This window comes from Trachurus trachurus (genome assembly GCF_905171665.1).
Source record: "Trachurus trachurus genome assembly, chromosome: 8".
Taxonomy (NCBI): domain Eukaryota; kingdom Metazoa; phylum Chordata; class Actinopteri; order Carangiformes; family Carangidae; genus Trachurus; species Trachurus trachurus.
The window spans coordinates 13167567-13192042 of NC_139905.1; the positions used below are offsets into that span (position 1 = coordinate 13167567).

Genomic DNA, 24476 nt, shown 5'->3' on the forward strand with positions numbered 1-24476 from the left:
TGGGCAATGGGGAAGATGTCAAAATGATCAGCATTTATTGGTCTTAAGATACAAAGGTATGAAAGATCTCAGTAAGGACAAGAGTGTGTGTGAGTGTCCGTACCTGGCAGCGGTTGCCAGTATAGCCCTTGGGGCAGGAGCAACGGAAGGACTCTAGGGCATCTTGGCAGATGCCTCCATTAAGGCACGGCTGGGAGTCACACTCATTGACCTCGTATTGACAGTGGGAACCCGTGAAGCCTGAACGGCATTTGCAGGAATAGCCGTTGATTTGATCTGTGCACGTCCCTCCATTGAAGCAAGAGCTGTGGAGCAAAAATATAGATTTAATTCTTCAACACTTATGTGAGTTTATATATACGGATTGGCAAGATAAACCATAAGATGTTTATACACCTTAAACACAAACAGACACTCACCTTTCAGTACAGTCAGGGATGTTGGTTTCACAGTGAATGCCAGTAAAGCCAGGCCTACAGGTACATGTGTAGGAGTTGACGTAGTCTGTGCAAGTGCCTCCATTTTTGCAGGGGGAACTCTGGCATTCATTGATCTCAAAAGCACAACGAGGTCCTGTGAACCCTGGCAGGCAGCTACAGTGGAAGGAGTTCATACCATCTGTGCAGGAACCTCCATTTAAGCATGGATCTGATGGAAGAAAAAGGATAGGACAACTTTGATCAAGTACAGGAAACGTACATATACCAAGTATTGTATTTGACTTAACAGACAATGACAGTAATGCAGCGTGCTAAGCCGTCGTGGCCACTCACTTGGGGCACAGTCGTTGATGTCTGTTTCACAGGTAAGGCCAGTGTATCCAGCTCTGCATGAGCACACAAAGCCTCCTAGTGTATTAGTGCAACTCCCACGGTTCTTGCAGGGGTTTGAGATGCATTCGTTCACATCTATGTTGCACAACTGACCTGAAGAATGCAAAAAAAAAAAAAAAATACAATAGGTTTAGGTGAAGATTATAAGAGTATGTGCACAAAGAATTTCTGTAAGCTTCCTGGCAGATTATCTAGTACAAAATTTACTAACCTTGCCAACCGGGCTGGCAGTTACATTGATATCCCAAGTAGTCTGCTGTGTGGGTGCAGACGGCATGATTGGCACAGGGGTTAGGGGAGCAAGGGGTGAGGACCTCAGCACATGTGGGTCCGTTGTAAGGAAGCTCACACATGCAGGTGAAACTTGCCACGCCATCTACACAAGTGCCCTTGTTCAGACAGGGGCTGGAAGCACATTCGTTGATGTTCACCTGGCAGAGATTACCTGTTGGAGGCACAGAGGAGACAATAAGACATATTGTATAAAGTAACATAGCCCAACACTTGTGAATGTATTCGCACTTATATTACACCACTAGGGGGGGTAGACGTCATGGTGGAAATATTTTAGACAGTGACACATTAATGAAGTCTATGTATCTAGGTCTCTCTTGTTTATTAACGCCACTTTCTCTATGTACTGCTCATGTAATCCTCTCTTTGTGCTGTACTCTTTGATAGTGATTGCTCCACCCGCTCACCTCTAAAGCCTTGGCGACACTTGCAATTGAAGCCATTGAGCTGGTCGATACACGTGCCAGCGTTCTGGCAGGGACTCGGCAGACAGTCGTTCCTGTCCAAGTCACAGTTCTTTCCCACCCATCCGGGCTCACAGTCACAACGGTAACTGGAAATACAGGAGTTGCTGATTATCCCAAAGTTGCCAAGTTGTACAAGTTAATGGTAATAACAACCCTTTGTGCAAGTTAAAGCGTGTACAATTAGCAGCAATCTTGCAAAGTCATAATGACGGTATGTCTCCTTGTAAAAACATGTCCATGCAGGTAATTCTCTACTGTGACAAAGGCTGAAACACTTCATACCCGTTGATGTCATCCCTGCATGAGCCGTGGACACAGGGGCTGCTGCCACACTCGTCCACCTGGGAGTAACAGTAAGGCGGCTTGAAGCCCTCAGGACACTGGCAGTGAAATCCATTCTCTTTGTCTACACATGTCCCCCCATTCCTACAGGGGCTGGATGCACACTCATCTATCTCCACGTTACATTTGGGACCTGGCAGAAGAGATTTTAAGACACAATCAAAGCGTGTTCCAATCGGGATTGATTTTTGATCTCACACTTTCATTTTCAGAAAGCCTTACCAGTGAAGCCAGGTTTGCAAACGCAATCGTAGTGGTTGATGCCATCTTTGCAGATGCCGTAGTCACATGGGTTACTGGCACAATCGTCAAAGTTGATCTCACAGTTTGGGCCTGCGTTCACAAAGAGGAGTTAGGACTTTATACAAATATTTTTGATATTTTAAAATATGTTTGCCTGAAGAAAGTCTCAGCACTCGACTTGTCCCTCCTGTCCAACAAATACATGTGCTAAGTATTTTTTCTGTTACCTCTATAAATAAAGAATTGCAGAATGTGATATTGTGATGCAGTAACAATGTTTGGACATGTCATGACAGTTTTATCTGCAGCTGTAGTACGTTAGCTGTAAACACTGGTGAACTGATCAAGTCAAAGGTTTGAAATGAAAAAAAGAGGTTTGACTCTGTGTTTAGAGGTTAAGAGTTTTTCTGTTACCTGAGGTTCCATGTTGACACTGGCAGATGTACTTGTTGACCAGGTCCACACATTTGCCTCCATTCTGGCATGGGTTGCTGTGACACTCGTTGAGCTGGTTCTCACAGCGGTAACCTGTGTAGCCAGCATCGCAGTTACAGGTGTAGCTGGCAATGCCATCTATGCAAGTGCCATGGTGGCATGGGTCGGGCTGACAGTTGTTGATATTACTCTCACAGAGTGTTCCCTCATAACCTACGAGAGGAAGAAAAACACATAAATGGGGATGTTAAGCGGAGATGGGAGAGAATTATAGATTTTCTGTTCTATCATCACACAAAAAAAATCTCAAAATGTTTGTAATATGCCATTTCTTATTTTTGCCATTATGATGACTGACTGGTGGTAGAGAGTCAACCAATCATGCTTTTCCTGGCCTATTCCATACTTTGTGCTGTAGAGGGCGCAACTGCCTATATTATAGGAGAGTGGTCCCTTCTACACGCCTTTGAGATGGTAGGAGCTGGGAGCAATGCTGCTAATAAAGTCATGGAAAATGCTCCACCTGCATTGAGGTCATGGGTGTGGCAGTATTTTGTCTTTCCTGTTAAATTCCAGGAAAATAATTAAGAGTTGTTGTTGTCACCTTGTAGGTTGGGCAAGATCATGCACAACATCTAGCAATCAATAACAGTATGTATACACATCTCCACCACAAAAAAATCAACAGGTGATAGTTGTTTGGTACCGTGAGAGGGGAAAAACTCTTACAGGGCCAAAGAAACAATAAACAACACGGCTGAAATAATTTTCTTCCCCCTTTCCACAAACAAGTGCGAAAGCAAAAGAAATGACTACAGCAACTGTCAACTTCTCTGCGCCCGACCTACTGCCATGTTCTGGAGTCAGACAGAGCTGAGCTGAAACACATCACGGAAATACTTTTCGAGAGTCGCCATTCCAAATATTAACAAAGAAACCTAACAGGATGTAATGGAAGCTTGAAGGTGGCAAACTGTGTTTTACTAAAACAGATGAATGGACCTACCCAGACACACAGACCTACATCACAAAGTCAAGATTAACTCGTCATCCTAAGGGGAACTAGAAAATTTCTGACTGCATCTTGCAAACTTGCTCTTTCACTGGATCATGTACAGGAGCTAACATTGCATCATAACATTGAGTTTCTTAATTTGGCTGTGGTGAGATGGGGGTTAGACAGGCCATGTTGCAGCACTGCTGTAGTGACAGACAATGACAGAAACATGAATATTGCCAGTTTGATACGTTCTTGAAGCTAGCTGACTGATTAAGTGTTCGGCCCAATTGTGTTGTTGACTCCACACTGGACCAGTTTGCACAATCAGCAGTAACTGGCAGCTATATTTCATAAAAGAAGTTTTAGGTTTCTATTCTCATTACAGATTAGATTTTTCTTTTTTTCAATATTATTAGACATGATCATATTTTTGAGAAATAGGTTTTGTCCCCCCTTTTTTTACATATTGAATTAAACCAGTAACAAAAGAGAAAGGGATTAAAGCACAAGTGATGATGGTCACACATTGCGCTTTTAACTTTAAACTTGTGTTTTAAAACCTGACGTTGGCATTCCTTTTGTCCCATTTATTTTAAATCTCCCCCTTTAGCCAGTTTATTTGTTATGTTGTTGAACCTCCTCTGTCTGTTTCCCAGTTTTTCTTTACAAAACCTTTCACAGTTATGGGCTCTGATCACTCTACTTGTCTGTGTTAGACAACTAATTGTTTGTGTGGTATGTGTGCAGCACAGTGCTGAGTTGGGCAAAGCAGTAAAGAAGGGCCCTACACAGGGCTCCCAGCCCTGCTTTTGTTCTCAGTGGCGGAGGTAACAATGGACTGCGCCACGTCAAACAGGGCCACTTCACTCAACAGAAGGGGCCCAGAAAACACAAGGAATACCAAGCAGCTGGCCACTGAAACAATGAAGCCGGCTCCTCCGTAGACATAGGCCCAAACAAACATGTTAAATATCACTAAATACGCACAGTCAGCTCATACATACATCCTTAATATAGCTCACTGTATCAGAGCTTGAATTCAAACATGGATGGACGCGAATGGATGTAAAGGAATGAAAGTTAAGATGCGGCATAAGGTGGTGTGCGGGGGTTTAACAGATGAACAGATGTCGAGGTGATGACCAAGGCTCCTTTCTTGGCAACTGCTGGTCCTCAGTGACCCCATGATCCTGAGAGCCGATGAGGGAAAGAGGGGGATTAGGGGCCTCAAGTCAGTCTGCCTGCCTCGCCAGCAGACATCCAGAGCAATCGCTGACCCCCCAAAACACTGAACAGTTAACAAAGACCGAACACAGCCCAACAAGTGGTTAAGGCGCATCTGCTCGTCTGCCTGGGAAGACTTCTTGAGCTATTCACTTTCTAACAACTGTCCACTGACAAGTATTGTACAAAAGCCCTTACCTTCAGCGCAGCGGCACTCGAAGCCATTGGGACGGTCGTAGCATTTTGCTCCATTCTGGCAGGGAGTGCTGGCACACTCATCGATGTCGATCTGACACATGGTGCCGGTAAACCCTGGGACATACAAACACATGGGTGAAGGGTCAGAAAGACGGTCCAGTGGAAGGGTCCGCGCTCAGGTCAGAGGGCAGTTCTGTCTGTTCTTAGAGGGGCAGGGGTCTTTGGCTAAATTAGTGACGTCTGGCTAAGGCTGGGTTTGAGAGCGTCTCGACTGGTTAAGCATGTATCATCTGTGCACTTGGACCAGTGCTGCCATGACCAAAACAAATGCAACAGAAAACCAGTGACCTTGATAATGTTTTTAAGTGCATACAAGGTGGATTTGAAAACAAATGAATAATACTATCGGGTGGTATTGAAATAACCAGGGCTGGCAATATATGCAGCTTTAACTCACTTCAGATTATGGTACATTTTTGACTGTAATAAAAATAATAATGATAATAGCGATGATGATAATAATAATTCAAATCGGCTTGCTTGAAAAGCTTGAGAAACTCAACAGGCTTGAAATCGGTGGGCACAGTGCCCAGACAGGGGTGAATTGGTGCATTGGTAGCACACGGCTCAGTTGATTAACAGTGTCAGGACGGCCTATGTGTTGGTGCTTTTGGTACTGGAGGGGGGGGTTTAGAGGAGACAGTGGGATTGTTTTCTCTTCTGGGGAACCCCCCCTCCTCCTTCCTGCATCAACTCCACTGGCTCAATAGCTAGATGGGGGGTGGAGAGGGGACGTCTGTCCCAGATGTAAATTGCGGACCTGGAAAAGAATCTCATTAGCAGGACTGCTGTTCCCCCCCCTTCTGCAGGATAGGATGAGGGAGACTGCTGTCCCTTCCACATTCCACAGAGGAGGGGAGCGGGGGTCACAATAGTGTCTTTGTTCAGGCAAGAGGATAGGCAGCCTTTTGGGCTTGCCTTTTTCTGAGAGTGGTGACTCTAAACACCAGCAGGCAGAAGTAGCAAGGCTGACCGACCCTCCCTCCTCTGGTTCTGGGGACATTTAAACTTTGGCTTTCTGTTCTTTACAACTGTTGCTGCTGACACTGAGTTGGAGCGGTTAACAGGGAAAGAAATAAACACATGGAATAGAAACACAAGTCATAAAAGTCTCACCTGGCTGGCAGGTGCACGTGAAGCCATTGACCATGTCCCGACAGATGCCATCATTCACACATGGGTTGCTCTCACAGTCATCAACATCAATCTCACAGTAAGTCCCCATGTAGCCTGAAAGACAGAAGTTTAAACTGATCTCACATTTGTTCTTACAGTTGAAACAGATTGACAGTACTCAGTTATGTACCGTTATGTAACATTTACCTTATGTACTGGATATCATAAAAATAATACTCTTATTGTATGTCAGCTCAGGCTGCTATGCTATGATGTGCACATGATTGTGTGAATATTTTAAAGAAAATATCCCAAGAGCATCCCTTGTATTCCCACTCCAATAACCTGAAGTCACCACACCCTACTGTCCATAGAGCATAAACCCTCCCTAGGTCAGTGTCCCATTCACCAGATGCATGTTATACATTCTTTGTTAGCAAACTATGGAGGGCTCCTTCATTGAGGTGAAACAGAGTGTGGATCAGAGTGCTGCCCCTGAGGAGAGGCTAGCGTGGAATCAGAAATAATCAGCCGCTCCACATGAGCTTTGCCAGGCTGGCTGATGATGAAGAGGGTGAGGAGGAAGGGCCTGTCTCTGGAAATGAAGGGGGAGGGGGACAGGCTCTGGGAAAAGGCCTCTTTCCCTCTCTGTGTGTATGAGGGGTGCAAAGTGGAGCACAGAGGGGCCCTATTGTTCCGCTCCATTCCCACCACTCTACCACTCATTAGTATTCACAGCACACTCCTCCCCCTAACTGCTCGCCCTCTCTCACATCCAGCCCTATAGACCCAACTCCCAGCTCTAATTTGTATAGTTCCCAAAACCCCAGGATGCATGTAGGACTGTGCGTGAGAGTTTCACTGTGTTTTTGTCACTGAGGCTTCAAACCATTGCTTAGTCCTAGCTAATACCCTGTCTGGCCGTACAGTGTATTGAGTGCAGAGAAGTGCCTCCATACCCCAAATGTTAATGAGAATGTATTACATAACAGTCTGCACTGCCAGTCTGTATGGCAGCACTGTAGAAAATGCTTCTTTAGAAAACCAGGTTTAAATAACAAGCTGTTCCAACAGGGTGTATTGTGGTGTTCTGAATTGTTTTATTGTTGGTTCTGAAATATAATTTAACAGCTTTGCATACCTGGCATGCAGATACAGGTGAACTCTCCGATGCGGTCCAGGCAAGTGGCGTCATTCTGGCAGGGCATGGATAGGCATTCGTTGATGTCGATCTCACAGCGTGGACCAGCATATCCCCGACCACACTGACACTGGAAGGAGCCTTCTGTGTTCACACATTTCCCAAAATGTTCACATGGGTTGGCACCTGTGGGTGGAAGGCCGAGGATCAGTATGTGTCACACATTTAAAAAAAAAAAAAAAAAAGAGAGTGAGAGTACACAACCCCAGCACTGATAAACCACTCACCAATTGAACACTCATCCATGTCCTGGTTGCAGGCACCTCCCACAAAGCCGGCAGGACAGGTGCAAATGGCGCGGCCGTTGAGGGGGTTGGTGTCACACACTGCCCCCTCATTGCAGGGGTTACTCACACATGCGTCATCAAGATGACACAGCAAACCTGCAGAGAAAGCACAGACGCAAATCATATGACAGTTACCAACAAATTAGCAGCCAGGACTAAGAGAGGCATTTCGACAATCCAAACTTACCCGTCTTTCCAACTGGGCACTCGCAGAAGAAGGACGCCACACGGTCATGGCATGTGGCGCCATTGAAGCAAACAGCTATGGCGCAGTCATCGATGTTCTCGCTGCAGTCATCTCCAGTCCAGCCATTGACACAGACACAGGTATGGCCACCGATGGTGTTGAAGCAAGTACCGCCATTATGGCAGGCGTTTGGTTGCATTAGACACTCGTTGACATCCTCAGCACAGTATTGCCCTAGTGTGGTTAGACGACAAATATGGAGTCACACATACTTTCCATAACTTATGTTGTATATTTTAAGTGTTTTTCAAATATAAGCAACAGATCTGTACCTGTCCATTCTGGTGGGCACTGACAGTTGTAAGTATTGACTCCATCCACACAGATTCCTCCATTCATACACTTGTGACCAGGGCAGTCATCCACATTATTCTCACAGTTGTGACCTTCAAACCCTGAGACAGATGGAGAGAGAAAAGAATTATGGTATACACAGTAACACAAGAGAGTTTATTAAACATTCAGTGGTCCCCGTCCCAGACAGTAAACATTTCTACTGATAACCTTGAGTTGTATTTCCCACACTTGAGGAAGTGCGGGGCAACGTGGGCAGTAAAAAGGTTCAGAGGGTGTCTGGTTGTTTACATCTTCACATGACGGTTCCCATACGATGCCAGCAACAGCCGTGACTCCTGCCTGCTTCAGAGGTCTAATACTCCCCACAGTGTTTGCTTGTTTTATAATCTCTCACAGTTTCAATGACTTCCTTTCTGGCAAAAGATATTTCCTGCCAGCTCCCTAGTGGGAAACCAGGAGGCCCATAAAGTAAATTCCTCCAGTTGTGAACAGAGCGGAGTAGAGTAGAGAGCAGGCGGGCTGCCTCTTCAACTCTCCCACCATCCCAGCTACCATCAGCAGCTATTAATAGCAGACAGGAAGCTGACCTGGGACAGGGGCGTAAATCCCAGGAACAGCACTAACAGCTATGTCATCAGCCTGAGAAAATCTGTATGCCTTCAGATCTGTGTTGGAGGCCTGGGAAAACAGTGGGCTCAGCAGACTCACTTACATTGTGTGTGCGTGTGTGTGTTCTGTTGCGAGAGCTATTCTACCTGGTAGGCAAGCACACTCATAAGAGTGGTCGCTGGTCTGTCGACAGGTCCCCCCATTAAGGCACTGAGATGGGGCACAGGGCAGGGTGGACACCTCGCATGTGCGCCCACTGTATCCAGGTTGGCACTGGCAGCGGAAGGACCCTTGGGTGTTGACGCAGATGCCACCATTGAGGCACACGCCAGGCTTGCGGCACTCATCAATGTCACTGCGGCAGTTCTTTCCCTGGAAGCCAGGTGGGCAGGAGCAGTTGTAGTGATTATTCCAGTTCACACAACGGGCCCCGTTGGCACAGGGACTTGTGGCACAGGCATCGATGTTCCCACAGTCTTGGCCTGGAAAAAGAAAGAGTGAGTTGCATTCAGTTAACGTGGGTACTTTTGATTTCCCTGGTCAAAACAAATCTTTCCAATGAAGAAACATTCTGATGGATTTACTGTACCTCTGTACCCTCTCTGGCACACACAGGAGTATTGTGGGATACCATTGACCACCTGGCTCTTGCAAGCTGCTCCATTCAGACATGGGGATCGATGACAGGGATCCTGGTGTTGACAGAGAGGGCCGATGAATCCGGGACGACATCTGGACACACACACACACACACAAAAATTATTATATGTTTGGCCTGCAGGACAAAACAGACTAAGAAACTGAAAACAGATCTTTGACAATCCAACTCCACTGAAGCCCAATACCCATCATGCTCTGGGTTTGGCAATTAAGACTCAATGACACCTTGGCAAGACCTATTGCCTGACTCATGCCTTGGCATAAGCAATGTTTCTGGGCCCTGGGATGAATTTGTATTAAAACAGCTTGTTCAATAAGTATCCTTTTGATCATGCAATACATTTGCTCATGGGATGAGACACATACACAGAAAAGTCACAAACACAAATAACTTCAAAATATGAAGATGGACGGGGGCCATCTTTCTGTGTCTTATAAAGCGAAGACTCCAGCTGGAAAGCTTCACTTTCTCCATGTCGGCTAACATTCCTGCACTATTACAGTTTTTCCGCACCTCAGCTCTTGTTTCTGTTCTTATACGAACACACCCAGAAACAGCAGTCTGGAAACTTTACAATTGCCAACCAATATGGACATGAGAAAATACAGGACAACTCGCACAGCACACATTAACTGAACAGAAGAAGCAGCTGTGGTGGTATTTTATGTGTGTCGAAGCAGGATGTGTTGTTACGCTCAGTCATGGTCTTGATAAAACATTAATAGCTTGTCTGCTCATCAGGTGTTCTGTTCACATTTGTTGAGTTTCATCCACATGTCTGATACAGGAGATATGCTTCTAATTTTTTCATGTGTAAAACAACCTGATGTGTATTTTAAAGTCGATTTCTTTCCATTTGATGCATACAGCTACAGCGATTGTGTTCTGCATTCTGTGTGCTGCCACAAAAAGAGTGCTTTACACTCAGTACAGTGCCTAAACTCCCTCTGTGTCCAGGTGAAGGGCTGGAGCAGCTGCTGCTCAGCTTTGGCTACACTGGCTATATAGACACTGTGCAAGTCTGACCTAAACCTACTCCACTGAGAGGTAGAGACAAACATATAAACACGGCTTCCTATAGCCCTCTTCAGAGGTCCTGTGGGAGTTTAGACAAGCTTTGGACTTACTGAGGAGGTCAGGGAAGCTGGTAACTCTACACCCACAGTGGAGCCACTGGCTGGGGACAAGCCCCCTCTTCAAACAGGCTGTTTGATGCTGATGACAGGGCAGTGACGGCTGGGTTTTGGCCCACCCTTGGGCCCTGTCTCTTTCTTTGGAGTCGAACCCCTGGGCATGAGCAACAATGGGTTTTCATCTGATCTTTTCTTTTCTTTTTTTTTTACAGGAACATTGTCACTCCACTCTTGTTAGTTCATCTTTTACGTTTGTTTTTACTTCTACCCAAAAACACAGGGTCAAATATTTTTCTGGATCTGTTTCAGATTCGGCTAAAGAGGATGAACTGATCCGTATCTAGATTCTACTGAAATAGTCTTGCTTTCTTTGTGACTGGTCTGTGCTGGTTCTGAAAAACTGGAGACTGCTCAGTTTTGCTTGGCTTTTTTTCCACTCTCACAAAGACAATAGTGAAATGGAGGAGCCACAGGGCTGAGCATGAAGGAGCCAGGCACACAGAAATATCCACAAGAATGTGCAGATACACAGCAACAGTGCACAGAAAGGAAAATGTCTCCAAAGTAATAATTAGCTGGCATATAAAAATTAATCAAGGATCTAAGCATAATAACTATAAATGCCATACGGAAAGAAGATTTTCCCATGAAGATGGCTGTAGCACAAGTTCAGCACTGAGACTTGGCTTGTACTGAGCAGCCATTTAGCTGCCATGTTGGGAGAGAGTTTGCACAGTTACTACAGCTACTCTCCCATCTCCTAAAGCCCCCGTGAGCGCCAGCTTGCCTTGCCCCCCCCCCCCCCCCCCCTCCTCCAACAACCCCCTCCTCTCACGCGCTGAGAGGTCAGATGTCAGAGGTCCCCCGTCTGATTGTGATGATAATGTCACGGCTGCAGGGAGTGGGGTGGGGCCGCTCTGCAGGAGAGAATGTCTTTAGAAGGTGGAACTGGCGCAGAGGGTGACGAAGAGGAGGAGAGAGTGGTCTGGTCCAGCAAGAATGTCATGTCATATTTCCTGTAATCCCTCGTCCCTTGCTCTGAAAACACCGCACTCACTCCTAATGCACGATCCCCGTTGCCCTGGCAACCTCACAGACGAACAGGCAAGCCTGACACCCGACCAATCGCCCCTCCCCCTCACCACCCACCCTTGGTCCCCATGGCTATTTGTCATGGCTTGGCTGGGTTTATTTAGAGGCAAATTAACTATGTCTGGAATCTAGGGTGTCACCAAAAAATGAAACAAAAAAAAAAGTGGCACAAAGAAGGCTTTGACAGGACCACGGAAGAAAGTTGCTCTGAGTGCTAAAAAATACAACACAGTGACAGTCAAATTCCTCCGAGCCACTCTGCACTGTGTGCGTTTGACTGCTGATGAAAGCCACAGAGCTACAGTCTTCACACGCTGTTGGTCTCCAAAGGCTGAGAATAACTTACAACTGTTCCAGGGTATTGTGTGTCCAAGTGCATGCTGAATGATGTTGTGCTACAGAGACTAAAACACAAGGTACTTGGAAATCAAGGTGTGTTCAGCTATGAGAATTAAGTGCTCAGTATTTGTGCATGTGATAGTTTATATATGTGTGTTTGGGTGGGAGTGTAACAATGACGAGAGTTGTAATGTCTGATAAATTATTTGCTCTTTTCTTACAAATGCACAGCGAACTTAGAAGCCAAAACACACATTCTTTTGTCTAGACCTGACTCATTGCCAACACGCTACTCCCATAACACACAAATCAGAGTGCTATCAGTGTAGAGACTGTGAGAGACACGCAGCTTTGTCCTGGTGCAGCTCTCCTTATCAGCCTCTTTACAACCTTGTGGATTCCACTGGCTCTGGGAACAGCGGCGCAGGAACTGTGCCATCGTCTGGGCCCAGCCTTGTTTGTGGCGGATGTACAAGGCAGGTGCAGGCTGCTGTTGTGCAATGGGCCCATGAGTCATATTTAGTGAGCGTCCACTTCTGACCTTTATGCAAGAGAGTGCAGCAGATGAGGAAGAGGTCTTTGAGTGCAGCGGAGGGATGGCCAGAGTGGCTAATCTCTCCGTGTCAACACATATGAGGGTTTTTGCCAGCTGCTGCCTCGGCAGCATGCATCTGTCCACATCTGTCAGTGTACCTCTGGGTGTCTGGCATTTACCTCTCCTGCCAGACTTTAAGCCAAAACAACTGTGCTGTGTTGCTCATGGGACCAGTCCAACACACACCAACATACACACACATACACGGGCCATTTCACGCCACTCAAGAGATGTGGTCATCCATCTCAAACACATGCATTAACAGCTCCTCGTAACACACCTTCAACACTGTTAAGCAAAGGCACCACTGCAACAAAGAAAACACATGCAACAATCACTGCATGCCCACACACAAAGACAGGGAACTTACAACCAGTCTCAGCGTCTGAGGAAGGGGAGTATTGTGAACCCATTAAAGAGAAGATCCATTGAGGAAATAGTAAAAGAAGGAGGAAAGAGATGGCACATGTGTCAAACATTTCATGAAGAAGAGTTTTAAGAGCAAATAGAAAACATTTCTGTCATTTGAAATACGCCATTCCAACAGTCCTCTGGGTGTTCTGCGTCAAGTGTCAGATCTTCCGACTAAAACCATTTGATTTATGTATGTAAGTGAGTCCATCACCTATACTTGTGTAAGACAATGCCAGTTTTCCTGCTTTCTGGGTCACTGAAGCAGGGTAACCTGAGCTCATCCTCTCCTATACAATAGCTGCTACTCTGCCAGAGGTCAGAGGGCGGCTCACCTGTGAACAAAGAGGCTGTAATCTCTGACATGGTTCATACACACAGTCATGCTCCAAAAAGCAACAAGTATAAAGGATCCTTCCAATCTCAGAGGGCATTTTCCTGACACAAATACATCTTCTGACTCGGCCGGCGCACAATTTCAACTTTCATATTGCATGAGAAGAACTCAACCTTTACAAATTTTGTCAAACCTAGAAAGAAATATTGGACTCTTTGGGAAAACTCTTTCAACAGTGACTCTTTCTCTCTGCACAACCCTCTGTTCCTCACCCCCTCCTTCCAACAAGCAAGCAAGAATCAGCTCGACTCCTTTATGAGAGTCCATACTGACACCACACTGCCAACAGGAGCCCATCCACACACAAACCCTCCCTCCCTACCCACCCACCAACCCACCCCCCCATCCAACAGCCTCTTCTGCTCTGCTCTCCTCAGCTTGGCTCTCCCTTTCTCAGCAAAGAGCCAGATTGGGGGTTGGGGAGTGTTTTGTGGCCCAAATAAAAGAGCTAAAGTAGTCAGAACTCCTTTGTATAAAAGTGTTTGGGGTGGGGGGGTAGGAGGGTAGGGGGGGGTGGGGAGTGGGGGGGCAGTGACCCAAACAGCTAGTCTTTCAGGCCTGGGTTTACACGGACTAACAGGCCTGGGCTGTAGCCTGGCAACAGTAACCCATGGTGAGAGAGAGCTGAGCCCGAGCGAGAGAAAGGGGGTGATGAGGGACAGGGTTTCGTAAGGACAGTTGGAGCACTTTGGAGGACTGATCCCCTACATATGCAGGTAGCACTGAGCACTGCGCGGGGCCCATTCAGTCTGGTAATGAACAATGATCATGTCTAAAAGGATGCGTGTTTCACAGTTTAAAGAGCAAAGTTTGTTTCAATAATTGTGCTTGGACACACAATGGAGGTATTGAAATCTCCAGGAGGAGGTTTCCAGAGCACCCCCTGAGCATGAATATTAAACATGTGAATAAAAAGGACATTTAACTTTCTCTTGAGGAAAAGCAGTGATGAATCTGACTGGGAGGCTAGGAAGGCTGCAAGTTTCTCACCTCTGATCGCCCCTCAACACTCAGTTATAAGGATATAAATCAAGAATGGAAATGTTGGACTCCTCTGATCTGCTGAAAGGAGACAATAAAATGTAGGCTCCTTTTGTTGCTGCTATGATGAAGCTTGTCATTTTACACTGGTATTTCATGCACTATCTCAAGTCATTTGCCTCCAGTGTCAACAGATTTTTGGAAGAATACTCCCTGACATTTTTCAAATAGCAATGCCTTTGCCCATAACCACATTTGCATGAATCCCAGGGTCGAGGTCTTTCAAAGCATTCTCCACTGAAGTCAACCACAAAACCCCACCCAACCACCTAAACTGAACCAGATTTCCGTTCAACTTCGAAATTGAAATTTAAAAGACCCTATCCCAAACCTAAACATGAAAGATCTTCAATGCTTTGGTTCAACTTTTTCACTCAAGTTATTCCTCACAGAAAGACGTGAAGAAAGACATCTTGGCCTTTGTAATGGCCTGCATTGCTATTCATTTCAACGCACACATTTGCTGCACAACTTCTGATAAACCACACTCCAGTTCAATAATGTTGACAGAAACTGTTGCACAGATTATGTGAGACCAGCACAGGCTCTCACATGCTTACAATCTTGAAAGAATGAGAATTGTTTATGGGCCCTGGCAAAGCTTTTTAGTGATGAGCTAAGGCGAACGCCCAAGAGAGTCGATTATCTCAACTGCTGACACCTAAATAAGTACCAGAAATTTTCAAAAATGGTGTGGACCAGTCATATCTTATTTGTTTCATGCACAACTACAACATGCAATAAAGTAGCAATTCTGCTTTATTTTCGATGTAACAAAGAATTTAAGTCCCAAAAGCCTCTGATAAAACTTGAATTAGGAGAAGGTAAACACTGGCAAAACGGTCCCTGGTTAAAATCAAGATTTCTGTGGAAAGTGTGCTTAGTGGAAAAGTGAATGCCTTTTCCTGAATCATTTAATGATGGACCCATCCCTTCCTCTTCTGAAAGGGAGGGGGAGACGAGGGAAATTTTGCTGGCAGACTTCAGTTATTCCAATCAGGCCTGCCCGAATGTCTCCTCAGAAGTCATCGTCCCCCGGATAAGGACAAACAGCCAGGGGATGAGACTTCAGAGGCCGGCTTATCCCGACATAAGCATGTGGTTCAGACATACATTGACTCCAAAAAAGAATAATAATCACAAAACCCAAGTGGAGGTCCCTGTGCCAATTCACAACAGTGGCAATAACTGGCATTAATTATCACACATGGGGATGTAACAAGCTACAGAGACCACAGTTTCTCATTTCCACATACTTGGATACAAGTTCCAAGTCATAAATGATGAAGCAATTTCTGCACAATCTAGCCATATGGTGAGGAGGGAGGATGAAACAAAGTGAAGCAAAAGATGAGAATGTTTAGTAGCTTTTAGACCCGTGTGCACTGAGTAAGCTGCTTAAGCTTCTCCGATAAGACAGGATGTGCGTAGCAGGGAGGTCAGAAGGCACCACTTCCTGTGATGGGGCCTGGGAACCACAGCTCCAACTCTCGACTCATGACCTAAAGAGAAGTGACAACAAACCCAAATCCTCCTCTTCATAATGGCGTAACATTTCCTCGTGGATATGACCACTGTCCTCCTATTAAGTCATTTAAAACTGCTGCAATGCATCAGCTTCCCTGGATAATGACACAACAATGGCTCCATCTGTCTGTCAGGACTGCATGAGTGATATGGGCCATATACTGCCTCACAAAATTGCAGAGTAACTAATTGCAAATCAAACAAGTCATTCTAACAATCCCATTTTCAATGAGACTGGTCTGACAGTATTGTTAAAGGCATTCCTGAAGGGGCTACCAGGGTGAATGGATGGGAGGTATGGACAATAACCTGAAAGCACCAGAGGGACAGGAGGAATCTTACTGTGCATTCCTTTCTAATCCACCATAAAGATGCCAAAGAAAACACTAGCCCTGAGGTACTCTGAACTAAGCTAACAATATAATCTGTCTGTATGTGCCTTGCCATGTGTGTATATTTCCACCGCTTAGTGCGCCGAGTTCCTCAAAAACACATTTTTTGATAAAAGAGTAAATTCACATGTAGGCGCCACATTTCCTATTTTGGAAAGACTGCTATCTTTTCTGGGAACATTTAATTCTTTCATATTGAAACACATAGAGTTCTTTTCAAATGTGAAATTAAGTGGGTCGATGCAGACTATTCACTGGTGAAACAGCACTCTGCACTGTCTGGACAGTCTGCTCCATATCAAAGTCAAAGACATCCTCTTTCATCATGCTCTGAGAGGCTGGGAGTAGCTACGAGGTCATAACAAAACACACAATTTATATGGCAACTCTGCTACTGAGGCAGAGGGCAAAGCATTTGTAACATAAAGAGGACAGTGTGTCCATCCATGGGCCTCACACAGCGGAGAATCCCCACATTTATTTCCATTCATCTTAGAGGGTCTGGGAGGAAATGGTTGCTCATAATCTGTGATCTGCCACTGTGTTGAGAGACAGAGGCAGAGGATGAGCTGCCAGAGCTGGGACAGCATGCAGAGAGAGAGAGAGAGAACGCACCCGGCTACTGCTGCACTGTGAGAGAAGCAACATGTGCAAGAGGGGCTGCGAGCTACAGGCTTCATTCCTCCATGAGCTTGTCTGTCACAGTATGGGGGCGGCTGACTGCTCAATGGCAGCACCTGGCCCTATGCTTCCCCTTTGTCAAGATCTGACTTCACTGGATTACCATCACAACATCCACCAGCTGTCCTCTACGCAAGCCCCCCCCCACCCCCGCTTCCTACCCAGCCTCCCCTCTACCCATTCCCTACCCCCAGCCAGATCCCTCCAGCTGGATCCTCTCTGAATGACACCCTCTCAATCTGCCTAATTATCTCTCCTCTGGCCACGCTGCTGTGGACCCTCTCCAGGCATCACATTCTGCTCACAGGGCCGGAGCCACTTCAACAGGGCTTCCTGGCTGCTCACCTAGAGGGCCGCACTCTCTGTGACACCATCACCTCTTCACTGTCAAGTTCAAAACTCTGGACAACAGTAACACCACAGGTTGACTATACCAAAAGTATTTATTGTATATCAAGTGGAACAAATCTACATAAAACCTCACACTAAAGGATACGTTTATTCTTTCAAACTGTGCAATGTCACGTAGTGATATTGAAAACCTACTTGTAAAAATGTTTGTCACAACAATATCCAGTAAAAGTTGAATCGAAGAATTGCTGTATCTGAGCAACTTTATCTCAGAAGCAGTTCAAGCAGACATGCACAACTACAAGTTCTCACCTCCATGTTGTACTAATCTGTAGGCCTCAAACAAAGCCTGCTTTGGTAAGAGCCACACTCCCACCAGGGCACACAACGATATTCGCAGACACAGACGCATGGCCAAGTGGTTACATATAAATGGGAACTGTCTTCAAACACATTTTACATTAATTATACCATTATTCACACAAATCCTTGTATCACGCCGAGTCTGAGCTCAACACAAGTTGACACACATCTGACCTCTGGTTATAACTGCAGTTGCACTTATGACTCCCTTTTGACAACAATGATTTTCGATGATTTTCAATGTTATGATTTTTTTTTTTTGACCATTTAGGAATGGCGAACAGCCACTAATTCTACATCTTGTTCACTTGCAATAATAAAGAACAGGGTTATTAGCTGACCAGCAGTTGTAGGCAACATCATAGAGCCTGGTTGGAATTATACTCGACCCTTTTAGACTAAACTGGCTTTTACAGGGTCACTGAAACTGATGAAATGGGTATCAGAAAGTTTGTTCACTCAAACTCTTTCCTCAGGATTACTATTGTAATCCTCTATCAGGAACTCTACACTGTGACCTTTTCTAAGTCAGCTGAAGAAGAAGGCAGCACACCCACAGACTCAGAGACACAGAAAAAAATGTTTTCTTGCATGTTAAAGCTGTATAATGTGGTATCATCGCTGTGTTTGCCAACAAGACAGGAGGTGCACTGCTATCAGGGACAATAACAATGTAACCCGCCATGCACAATTGCACATAGTAATACAACCACTGGAAAAATGAACAACAGACAGAAGCAGATGACCATTCTCTGCAGATAACAATGTTGTGGTTCTGTTGAACGGCTGTGATTCCTCTCAAGGTTGTTTTCTACTAGTTCTCCCGCTTCCTGTCAAATGCCAAAACATGTATGTATGTGCATTTGTTTCCCTCTTTCTTGTGTGCATCGGCCTCATTTTGCTGAGGCCTTTATTCTCCCCGTCTCTGTTCAGAAGGTGCCGGGTTACAGCCAGGTATCTAGCGAAAGAAAGGATCTTTTCTGCTGTTTTGGATCTCCTGTTTCTGTAGGCTCCCTGGGGAAGGGGTGGGGTGGCTCCACCGCTCACCTCTGTCTAGGACTGGTCTGACCACTCTCATGTGGCCACGCTTCGCTCCACTGCTCTACCCTGCTATGGGACTCTTTCTACGCCGTGTGGTATGACATTTGTCCCTTTCCATTAAAAAAAACCTTTCCCTTTGCACTTGCTTCTTTCTCTTGGCACTGAGCCAGCATAGTGATTACAAACGGCCAACTCCTGTGCACCTAACACGTACATGTACACAGCACGAAGGCTGGGACAAACACAAAGGAAGAATAAATGAATGACCTATTACAAAAAAAGAGAAACACACATTCCCTGTGATGTGATAACAGTGAGCCTGGAGATTCACTCGTAAGATGAAGACTGAGATAGCTCAGTTCATTTTCACAATTTCTGGTGTTGAAAATAAGTTATCCTCCTAACTCTAAGAAAAACCATGTCAAATGTGTTTTAAAAAAGGATCTGGCTGCATGAAATTATACATTCACTCACTTAATGACATGTGTCCAGCTTGGCTCCAGCTAATGATTGAAAAAATGTGGGTGGTAGTTACTCGTTTCACCTACAAATCTAGTTACACATTGGCTTGTGCATAGTGGCTCCTCTTGGCATATATGTTTATATGTGTGTGTGTACACATTGTCTTATTTCCTTGTGAAAAGTGCATTCATGGTACTGGCTCCACTTTGACCCCGGCAGTAGGGTAGACTACCAGCCCACTCCATTAAAATAATAAATGTACAGTTTTGGAGGGAAGCAGCTGGCAACCAAATAGTTTTTTTTGTTCTACAAATGACTGTATCTCCTCAGTCTGAAACACTTGGGCATGTTTCCCTAAGCTTAAGGGTTTTTTTTTTAAAAACACTGCAGGCTATTTGACTTGACTATTGTTAACAGGTTCCCACACACCCCCCCTTCTCACCCACCTTGCAAATTCGAAAAACAATAGCCTTATCACTACCAAAAGATGTGAGAGCACAAAAATGCCCAAGGCAGCTGAGAAGCAAAGACAATTCTTCAAAAGAAAAATATTTTTTACTGATGAAACTGACTTATATTACTGGTGAAAACATTCCAGATTGAAAAAAATAACTGCCAACACAGAGAAGGAAAGCTTTACTCATGCTGTGATTTATGTCTGACAAAGCTCCCGAACAGGTGCAAGAGATGAGTGTGGCAGCCAAACATGTTGAAGCATGCTGATGCTCATCTGTGTAGTCCTAATCAATTTGTCCTATCTTTCACCAGTTTGATGGGAACATTGTAAATTAATAGGATATAAAGATGGGATGTTCACATTAAGTCTGAGGAACAGACAGGATATCAATCTTTCTACTGAACCTTAAAAGAACAAGTAACCTGCTGAAATCAACTCACACACAAGGCCTGCACTTTCAGCTTGGGTGCCTTTCAAAACTGAGTTTATGAAGTACTGACGCAGGAGGAAACAGGTTTGAGGCTTCGGCCCACAAGTCTTATCCTGGTACATCTTAGCATTATGTTCACTTACATGCATCGAGTGGGTGAATCTAAGCATGTCCCTCCATTTTCACAAGGTCTGTATTTATCCGCGCACCGGTACCCTATGGAAGAGGAAATCAGAGACATCAGTTAGAAAATACACATTTGTTGTAATCAACTTTCACTCTTACATGAACATATGACCATTCAGGTACTCATTCACATCAAAACTATAATTACAGTTTCATTGGGACATTGAAGGGGGGTGGGGTGGGTGGTCTGTTAAATATGAGAAGCTGATGCTCCAGCATTTTCTACATGGCAGGTCTTTGTCACTTGTGGCATCTTTAGGCACACACACAGGCGCCTGGCTCTTGTTTACTTTGTGAAAGGCAGATAAAGCTTTGATTTTCCTCGATGGAGATACAGGTATCACAGATGACTGTTTCTGCTTGGAAACAGTTTTATCTGAGAGATATTCATTTATCTGGCAAAGTCACTGCTCGACAGCTTCGAGGAGGAAAAAAAAAAAAATTCAGCTGCTTAAAAGGCCTTTGTTCAGAAAGAGCGAGTGGTGGGGTGGGTGAAGAGGAGAAAGGGGGGTGGGGTGGTGGGGGGTGCTCCGGCTCATCACCCCCTCGTAGCCTGCAATAAAAACAGTTTTGGAAACTTATTAAACATCCTCTCTCATGTCCACGCCTCTCGGACAAACTTTTCCAGTGCAGCTGATGTCGCAGGAGCTGCGTGTGTACGCTTCGGGTTTTTGTGAACTTTGTGGAGCAGCTGCGCTCGTGGTGTCATCAAGAGTTTTCCCACAGAGGAAAACCCACATCTACTGCACAACCATTGGATGTAATTGATAGGAAAAAAAATACCTGTTTCAGACCCAGATGTGTGTGGGTGTGTGGGATATTTTGGCACGTGATGATGATGGGTATAAACGTCTTCTGCTGATTAATTATTAAAAAAAAAAAAAAAACTGATCGACTGAATGAAAGGTTCAGATTTAGAGCATCAGCTGATAAATGCAACAACAACTACTGAATGAAACCAGCAGATAAGAAGTAAAGGTACACAACTATTTGGATCAGAACATGTCAGTGCTCACTGACTGCCCACATACTCAATGATAAAACCAATCTTATTTGGATCCGGACCTTGGATGGGCTGTCCGGACATGTCCACTCTCCCTGTGGATATAATCCACTTTTACTCTACAAGTGTTGAATGTTTCAAGTCGACTTACCCTCACAAATGTGCAGAAAAAATAAAAGTGACAAAATAATCCATGGAATATTTCCTTCCATTTCGGTGGAAAAGTTTCCAGAGTTTCAAATTGGTCTTTCAGTAGAAATACATCCTTTGTTAGTTCACAAAAAATATAAAGGCTCCAAAGTCGCTGGGGAATTTTTCATAAAATCAGCTGGAAAAAGTCGCGTTAGATCCCAGTCCCGTATTATCCTCCGCAGCTCGGCCACGGCTCCTGTGACTCTCGGTTCACCTCCTGAAACTTCTGATAAACTTTTTCCTTCCCGAACTGTCCCAGCGTCTGGAGTCCCCGCCTCCTCTCTCTCTCTCCCTCTCTCTCTGTCTCTCTCTCTCGCTTCCACACTAGATAGTCCCTGCGCAGAGCTTCCCAACATTGGGCCCTTCAGGGACACCACCCCCCCCCCACCACTACACACCCATACACACACACACTGAATACTTTGATGTATTGCATTCCCTAAAAACTGGAGATAGCAAAATAAAGTTATCAGAGTTATAAACATTTGATGCTGTCAGCCTGTCACCAAATCTACTGAAATCCACCAAATAGCTGCCATATCAGATTTTGAGAGAAACAAAACAAAAGCTCTCTCCGACTCTTGTTCCAGAATCTGCACTGAATCACCCGCTGATTTCTGTGGGGTATCTTCAAACCATGTAATGACATACTCTGGAAAGCTTGTAAAATTGATGTTTAAGCTGTTAGAAAGTCCTGGAATTTCAAGATATAACAAATGCCTCAGAAAAACACCTTACTAAGTGTTTTGATATAAACACAAGGACTCACTCTGGAAGTTGTATAGGCAACGAGACTAATAGGTTTTAAACATCAAAATGTGAATTCATCTTTCGAAAATATAATTATTTCAAATTAAATCTGTGTGTTTGGAAGCTAAAAACAACATCGCAGCTTCAACAAAGAAGCAGCTTCTGTTCTGTGGCAGGAGACTGGAGTTTCTCTTATTCTGTGTGAGCTTGCTTGTTTGTTTGTGTGTTTACAGTCGATGAATTGCAGATAAGGGACAGAATTGTGTTTACATGGTGGCAGAGAGGCAGACAGCATTCCTATTATCCCCATGGCCCATGTACGGAGCTGCAGCCCTGCTCCCTCAGCCTGCACCTCCTCAGCCTATGCCAGTGGACTCATTTTCTGCAGCCGGTGTATAGTGCCTCAGTTGTTCTGCGGCACAGAGCGGAGCCGGTTGCTTACAGAGACAATAGCCTTGATTTGAATCATAAAAGGAGTCCGGCATTATGACACAGTTTCTCTCTGCAGGGGAGGGTAGCACACTAATATTCAAGCACACTGCTCCTACCCCACCGTCTCCCCTTCATCACACTATTCCTCGTCCCAGGCCTTGAATAAATTACAGGCATGGGTAAGGCCATGAATGTAGCAGGCTGGTTTGGAGTGAAGTTCGTTAGTGCGCGTGACGTCATCTATAGGGGTCAGTGAAAAGAGCTTGTTAGGCCTCACAGACACCTGCTTCATTTGGCACTCACCGTGTGATGAAAGTTGGGCAGTGCAAAGTTTTCAATGGCTTGATTTAGCTTTTTGTGCACAGTGACATGATTACTTAATCCTGTATTCTTCGTTAGCACTTGGATATTACTGCGACTGATTGAAAACTCCTCTTTAAAATCTCATGCAGGCTGGTGTCCAACATGATATGTGTGCGTTTTTCACTGGGTCTGTGGCTGCAAGTGAAAAAGAGATAGAGGAGAAGAGGGAGGTGTGAAAGAGCTTGTGTACATTACAAATAGGTGCAATAAGCTGATTTTTGTGCTTTAATCTTGCTGTGAAATATGTCTCTCACCCTCCCGGGGATGTAGTAGACGCACTCCCAGCTCACTCTGGCAGGTGTTGGCAGTATTTTGACTGGCTTCCAGTTGGAGGAGGTCCCAGGGAGAGATTTCTCAGCGTGCTCAGGGACAGACAGTTGTATTTACAGTATGTTGCTATCTAGGTACCCAAAGTCTGCAAATGCCTCAACATCTCTCTGAAAAAAAATTGGAGGCCTTCATCATTCCACAACTGTGTAACACAATCAGGATTCACAACTAGCAGCCGTTATCAGTCAACATAAAACTGTCACAAAAAATGTTCATAGAAAAAACATCCTAACATGGGGTTCTTTTTAAATAAAACAAAATGATCATACAGGCTCTTATAAAATAAAAGCAAACAAAGAGACAATTTTGAATATGCAGTTTTCTCCATTCCACTGTGTAATCAGAGAGAGTACTGCTGATGGCTGCACACAATTTCCAATTTCCGTCAGTGACAAAGTAAAAGGCTTTGTTTGAGAGGAAAACAATCTATGCCACTTGACTCCAGAAAATCAAGACTCACTGAGAAAATTCCAGTTTGTCCTCTCTCTCTGTCTCTCTCTCTCTCTCTCTCTCTCTCTCTCTCTCTGTGATCTCATTAGTGGAAGTGGATGCTCCGACCCTCCCCTCAGGAAACACGACCCCTCCTTGATTGCTTCAGAAATGAAAGAGAACAGGGAATTAAATCTCGTCTGACTGAACAACAGCCTCTGGTTTCTTTACTATGGTCTATAAGGTGACATTTTAATCAATTCTTAATCATATTATATCTTTATCTTGTCCTATCACCTCCATCTCTTCCCCCCATCCTCAACACAAACACACAATGCAAATATATAGTGTTTTGTTTGTATTGGAGAGAAAGTGTGAGAGTAGAAGCCCTGGCGACAGAATTCTCGCGCAGGACTCAGGGGGAAACTCCAATCACACAAACAAAGATGCGACAGGTCAGGATTTATAACTCTGATCTCTGTTGGACGCAGTAAAGTGCCCCCACTCTTTCCCTACCTTTGAAGAGTAATTAGCATTGGTCACTTGATAGGTGTAAATATGAAGA

General features: G+C 44.9%; 1 protein-coding gene across 1 annotated transcript in view; it reads right to left on the reverse strand.

Annotated features, from left to right (window-relative positions):
- Positions 1 to 21826, reverse strand: part of notch3 (notch receptor 3) — a 30174-nt gene extending 8348 nt beyond the window's left edge. Inside the window, exons 1-18 of the mRNA XM_083977853.1 lie at positions 21567 to 21826; positions 20370 to 20442; positions 9443 to 9585; positions 9000 to 9335; positions 8220 to 8342; positions 7888 to 8121; positions 7641 to 7796; positions 7354 to 7539; positions 6213 to 6326; positions 5037 to 5150; positions 2594 to 2827; positions 2159 to 2269; positions 1877 to 2069; positions 1535 to 1680; positions 1045 to 1278; positions 774 to 926; positions 420 to 648; positions 104 to 305 (exon numbers count right to left, since the gene is read on the reverse strand). Of these exons, the coding sequence (XP_083833979.1) occupies positions 104 to 305; positions 420 to 648; positions 774 to 926; positions 1045 to 1278; positions 1535 to 1680; positions 1877 to 2069; positions 2159 to 2269; positions 2594 to 2827; positions 5037 to 5150; positions 6213 to 6326; positions 7354 to 7539; positions 7641 to 7796; positions 7888 to 8121; positions 8220 to 8342; positions 9000 to 9335; positions 9443 to 9585; positions 20370 to 20442; positions 21567 to 21627 (3042 nt within the window). The 5' untranslated portion in view covers positions 21628 to 21826. The remainder of the gene's footprint in view (positions 1 to 103; positions 306 to 419; positions 649 to 773; positions 927 to 1044; positions 1279 to 1534; positions 1681 to 1876; positions 2070 to 2158; positions 2270 to 2593; positions 2828 to 5036; positions 5151 to 6212; positions 6327 to 7353; positions 7540 to 7640; positions 7797 to 7887; positions 8122 to 8219; positions 8343 to 8999; positions 9336 to 9442; positions 9586 to 20369; positions 20443 to 21566) is intronic.
- Positions 21827 to 24476: the final 2650 nt, after the last annotated feature.